General features: G+C 50.1%; 1 protein-coding gene across 1 annotated transcript in view; it reads right to left on the bottom strand.

The window, feature by feature from the left end:
• SAMD14 (sterile alpha motif domain containing 14) overlaps positions 1-5,929 on the bottom strand; it is a 32,227-nt gene that overhangs the window by 16,557 nt on the left and 9,741 nt on the right. The window contains exon 3 of the mRNA XM_015413675.1: positions 1,673-1,830. Within this exon, the coding sequence (XP_015269161.1) occupies positions 1,673-1,830 (158 nt within the window). The remainder of the gene's footprint in view (positions 1-1,672; positions 1,831-5,929) is intronic.

Here is a 5,929-nt window from a genome sequence, read left to right as displayed (position 1 = left end):
CTGAGAGAGCTCTGAGAGAACTGTGACTGGCCCAAGGTCACCCAGCAGGCCTTATGTGTCAAAGCGGCTTCCAATCCCCTTCCCTTCCTCTCCCCACAACAAGACACCCTGTGAGGTAGGTGGGGCTGAGAGAGCTCTGAGAGAACTGTGACTGGCCCAAGGTCACCCAGCTGGCCTTATGTGTCTCAAAGCGGCTTACAATCCTCTTCCCTTCCTCTCCCCACAGACAGACACCCTGTGAGGTAGGTGGGGCTGAGAGAGCTCTGAGAGAACCGCCCTTCAGAGAACACCTCTGAGAGAACTGTGACTGACCCAAGGTCACCCAGTTGGCTGCATGTGGAGGAGGAGTGAGGAATCAAACCCAGTTCTCCCAATTAGAGTCTGCCGCTCTTAACCAAACTGTATCTCAAAGGGCCGAAAGCAGTTTACAATATTGCTCTCCCCGCCTCCATTTTATCCTGACAATGGCCCTGTGAGGTAGGCTCGGCTGAGAGAGAAGGTCACCCAGCAAGCTTCCATAGCAGAGTGGGGACTCAAACCTGGGTCTCTCAGATCCTAACCTGATGCTCTAACCACGACACCATGCTGCCAGAGCTTTTAGTATTCTTGAAGGGGAGGGGTTGGGTCAGGGGAGCATTTTATAATGATCCCCCCCCTTCTCAGTTCCCCACGGGCCCTCCACATGTGTCAGTGTAATGCATAATGGGAAGAAGAGAGCAAGCTCTATTCTATGGGTGCTGCCGCTGTGGAAGCTTGCTAGCTGAGTTTGAGCCGGTCATTCTCTCAGCCCTCGCCTACCTCGCAAGGTTGACATGAGGGTAAAACGGGGGAGGGGAGCATGACGTCGTAACCTGCTTTCAGTCTCCATTGAAGAGAAAAGCTGGGTATAAATGAAAGAGAAACAGTAAATAGACGGTTAGCCCAGGCTAGCCTGATCTCATCAGACTTTGGAAACTAAACTGGATCGGCCCTGGTTAGTACTTGGATGGGAGTTGCCACACAGAGGGAGGACATGGCAAACGGCCTCTAGGGTTGACAGGTCTTACCTTGCCTGGAGTGGGGGACTTTGGGGACGTTCCAGGGTGGGCAGAAGTGATGTCATCATGCCAGGGATGTTGCGTGGGGGACACTCTGTTATTTGGGCAAACTCTATGGTTTTTTGGCCACAAAACCATAGCGTTTACCCAAATACCAGACCGTCCCCATGTGACATTCCCTGGTGTGATGACGTCACTTCTGGGTGACATCATCACATTGGGGCATTGTGCGGTCACATCCCTGTTTAGGGGGTGGGGCTTCCCCCCAGCCAGCTGGCCAACGGCAGGCTGAAGCCCCCAAAATCGGGGGGGGGGTTCCCCAGCAGCACCGGGGGGGGGATCAACCCTAACTGCCTCTGTATGTCTCTTGCCTCAAAAACCCTACAGGGTTGCCAATAATCAGCTGTGACTTGATGTCAAAAACAACAACAACAGCAGCAGCACGGAAATAAAATGGTGCACAGAGTACAAGATAAGACACGTCCCCAAAGGCTGCAGAGGGGATCAACTTTCAATGTCTTCCTTTTACTGGGCTGGCAGGGAGGGGGCAGAGACCGCTAGAAGCATCATGAGCCAGACAGATGTGTGGCTTGAGCAATCCACGGGGAGAGGCGAGGCGCAATCCAGGCACTGACCTTCTTCTCCAGGACATCATCTCCTTCTGTGGAGCTGACGCTGTCTCTCAACCGGGACCGGGAGGGACGCTGCCGTCTGCCTTTGCCTGAGAGCTGAGCTCGGGCCTTCTGCAAGCTGCTGTCCAGCCTCTGGGTCTCTGGAATCACATCATTAAAATCTGGGAGTGAAAGAGAGAAACGGGGGGCAGCGGGGGGGACAGACGGATGGCGGGCGAGAGAGAGAGACAAGGAGATGGAGGAAAAGATGGTGGCAGAGAGGAAAACCAGGAGGGAGGGGAGGCGACAAAGTGGGGCACGCAATGAGAGATAACAACATAAAGTAAGTTGGGGGGAAGCGGGGAGGATGAGTGGTTAAAATGAACCCCCCAGAGTAGAGGCGGAAGGGGGGGGAATGAAATGAGGGGTTAGAAGGGGAGGAGACACAGAGAAAGTGTTGAGAGAACAGACGTACACACTGACATTCTGCATTCCCCTTTTAAAATATACGGTCAAAGATTGGATTGGATCCACCCCGCCCCCCTGAACTAGCACGGTAACCTATGGCCGAACAGGCCATGCGGGAAAGTCTGCTGGCTTTCCTTGACTCGCCATTTGCCCACCAGCAGTGGGTCATCTCCCACCCTCGATAATTTATGAAGTGGGAGGGAAACAAGAGAGGAAACGGCATCGATGGTGATGCTGTAGGAATTTCCCCTAGACGGTAGCTGGAGATATCCTGGGACTACAACTGTCCTCTGGGAGATAGAGATCAGTTCTCTTGGAGTAAATGGCTACTTTGGAAGGTGGACTGTATGGCATTATACCCTACTGAGGTCCCTCCCCTCCCCAAACCCCACCCTTCTCTGGCTCCTCCCCCCAAAATCTCCAGGTATTTCCCAACCTGGAGCTTTACTTCAGAGATTAAAGTAAATTCCTAGAGATCCCTTTCTTCTGAAACTGCCCAAATCGCCTGGCATTTACCAGTGCTGGGCTGGGAACCCTGAGCCTTCCTCCAGCCTAAGGAGCCTCCCTCCAACATGAAGGGCTTTTCCACAAGAGGAAGAGCCACTTAAAATTAGGGATGGGCACGAACCAGGGATAATGTGGTTTGGTTTGGTTTGTGGTTCGTTACGTGCCCAGTTCGTGAACCAGGAACCATCACGAATTTTTTGCTGCCTCACAAACCAGTTCAGTTTTGTGAGGCAGTAGAATGGCCCCCTCGCACTCGAGAGACACCAAACCTGCAGGGGATCTCCGACTGACTCTCCTCTACCTGCCCTCCACGTTTGTGAGGGTTGGATTTCAGGGTCTGAGTTACGCGCCCCCCCCGAAGGTATCCCCCAGAAAGCACTTTCTGACTGCCAGTTTATTATACAGTTCACTTAAAATACATATTCATAGACCTCATCGACTTTGAGATACTCATTTGTACTATATATTGTATACTGGGGACTACTCAGTCCAGTGGATTTCAGTCTAAAGGATAAATTCAAGACCTGTGTTTTTAAAGTTGTATTTTAAGTGCACTGTATAATAAATCAATTAATTTTGTTAAATTCATTTTATAAGGTTGTCAGCTCGCCAGAGGAAAAAAGACCCTGTCCTTCTAACAGAGGATTAATGAGTAGAAATGGAAGCTTTTCAGGGCACACAGTTAAATAGCATCCCCTGACCACTGTAGGCAGATAAGTTATAGGGGACCCATTTTAAGGCTGGAAATTTTACGTTGCCCAAAGTCACTGAGTGGTCCTTCCACAGAAGATATTAGTCCAACACTCTAACCGCTGCACCATACAGTCTCTCTGTGTCTCACACATACTTCTCCTTCGAGCACACCTATTTTTGTCCTCTCCTGGTATTTTTCTGTCACAGTCTTGCAAAGATTCATATTAGATTTTGCAGGGGGAAAGCCGCTGGGGGGAGCGGTTGTTGTACATTTAGTTGAAGGATATGACAAGCTACTTTCTCCTGTACTCATTGTGTCCCTTCAAAGTGGCTTTCGAGTTAATAAAAATGAATGGTTGAGCCACAGTTGCCCACCTTTACATGTAATGCATAGTGTGGCCCCCTTAACCTCCCTTTCCCGAGATATTCCAGTTCCGAGACCAGCCGCTAGATTGTCTCTCCCACCTGAGAACCAGTTTGGTGTAGTGGTTAAGAATGGCAGACTCTAATCTGGAGAAGTGGGTTTGATTTCCCACTCCTCCACATAAAGCCAGTTGGGTGACCTTGGGTCAGTCACAGTTCTCTCAGAGATGTTCTCTCAAAGGCAGTTCCTGAGAGAGCTCTCTCAGCCCCACCTACCTCACAGGGTGTCTGTTGCGGGGAGAGGAAGGGATTGTAAACTGCTCTGAGACTCTGAGTGAAGGGCGGGGTATAAATCCCATCTCTTCTTATTCACTCTCTCCCATGCAACCTGCTTGCTACCTGATCTTTTACATGTACCCCATGCTCAATTCCAGATTGACACGGGTGGGGGGAGTCCCGTCTCCCCTGCCATTTTCTGAAGGCCGCTCAGCACCTTGGCTGCACACGGAACGGCCAGAGCCATTCGTACCTCATGAATTGTTAATCAAATCTGCTCGGTTGCTGGATGTGTGTGTGCGCGTGTGTGTGTGCAGAGAATGAGTATACAACCGTGCATGTGGGTGAGAGTCTCCTGGGTGCTGAAAAGTCAGCCACTGCTTAATTGACTGCACTGAAGAGTGAAGAGTGGGAAGGAGGAAAAAAAATCAATATTGGAAGGCATGAAATACTAGGAGGCCGTGGCAAATTTGGCAGTGGGGATGTGCGTGCCTGCACACACGAGATAGAACACCGGGCCTCATTCTAGAAAGGAAACATGCAGGGCTTTGGGAAGCTTGATGCCAGGCGGGCCTTGCCCCCTCCCCCTCAAATGTCAGGTATGGGTGGGAAGGAAAAGAAAAAAAACTTTTTCTGTCACATTATAATCCCACTTTTCTTCTGGCAAGCCCAGGGCAGCATGCCTGGTTCATATCCAGTGACTCAAGAAAGCTCATCCCCTGCCACCTGTTTTGTTAGTCTTTAAGGTGCTACTGGACTCTTGCTCTTTTCTGCTGCTAAAAAGGTAAAGGTAAAGGTTCCCTTGCTCGAAAGCCAGTCGAATCCGACTCTAGGGTTGCAGTGCTCATCTCCGTTTCCAAGCCGAAGAGCCAGCGCTGTCCGAAGACATTTCCGTGGTCATGTGGCCGGCATGACTAAACACCAAGGTGCACAGAACGCTGCTACAGACAGACTAACATGGAGACCCATCTTGATGGTTCTCCACATTTTCATTTTATCCCTGCATCTCTGTGAGGAAGTTACACTGACAGAGAGGCAGAGAGGGAGAGATTGGCTAAAGGTTGCCCAGTGAGATTCCTCGACAGGGTAAGGATTTGAACCCAGGCCTTCCCAATAGAACTGCAGCACACTGGCTCTAAGCGTATACAGTCTGGCTCTATGCATACACAATCTATCAACAACATTTCTATTCTATCCTTCCTCTTAAAAAACCCCCAAAACCTCAGGGCAGCATAGACAATTTCCCCATCCTCATTTCATCCTCATAACAATCTTGCAAAGTAAGTTAGGCTAAGAGAGAGTGAGCAGCCAAAATTTACACAGAAACTTCATGGCTGAGTAAGGAATTGAACCCAGGTCTTTAAAGTACTACTCTAACATTACAAGCAATATTCCCTCTAAGCTGTGGAGTCTTGTGACAGAAGCAAATAGAGAAAGGTGGGGTCATGAAAGCAGAAATCTAAAGCATCCGAAGGAAAAATGACTGACCCCCCCAAAAAAAGAAAAAGCTGAAACTGATAACACATTGTATATTTTATCATCCTATCTGCTTCCCTTTCTTTTGGCTCTGGGTGAGAACACCAAGCCAGGCCTAATATGTAGATGAAGCTACCAATATGGATATATACAGGGGTCATTTCCTGTAGGAGGGCACAGGAGCGGAGCTCCGGCAGTAAAGAGCCCAGGGGCCGGACACATACAACAAGCCCCACCCCCTGCTCCCAGCTGCCCTCAGTCAGAGCAAGAAGCAGCCAGGTAAGTTGCAGAGGCCCCCCCCCAGTCCAAAACAGTCCAGTGGCACCTTTAAGACCAAGTTTTATTCAGGTACAAGCTCTCCCTCCTCTGCGAGGACAGATCTGCACATCCCCCCCCTCCAATAGCTAGCAATCCAAAACAGTCCAGTGGAGCCTGAGCGGTGGATGTTGCCTTCTGACACACTTCCGGTGACATCAGGGGGTGTGGCATATGCAAATA

This window comes from Gekko japonicus, unplaced genomic scaffold (assembly GCF_001447785.1).
Source record: "Gekko japonicus isolate JY-2015 unplaced genomic scaffold, Gekko_japonicus_V1.1 scaffold544, whole genome shotgun sequence".
NCBI classification, from domain to species: domain Eukaryota; kingdom Metazoa; phylum Chordata; class Lepidosauria; order Squamata; family Gekkonidae; genus Gekko; species Gekko japonicus.
Note: the sequence above shows the minus strand (reverse complement) of the source record. Positions and strands in the feature narration are given on the sequence as shown.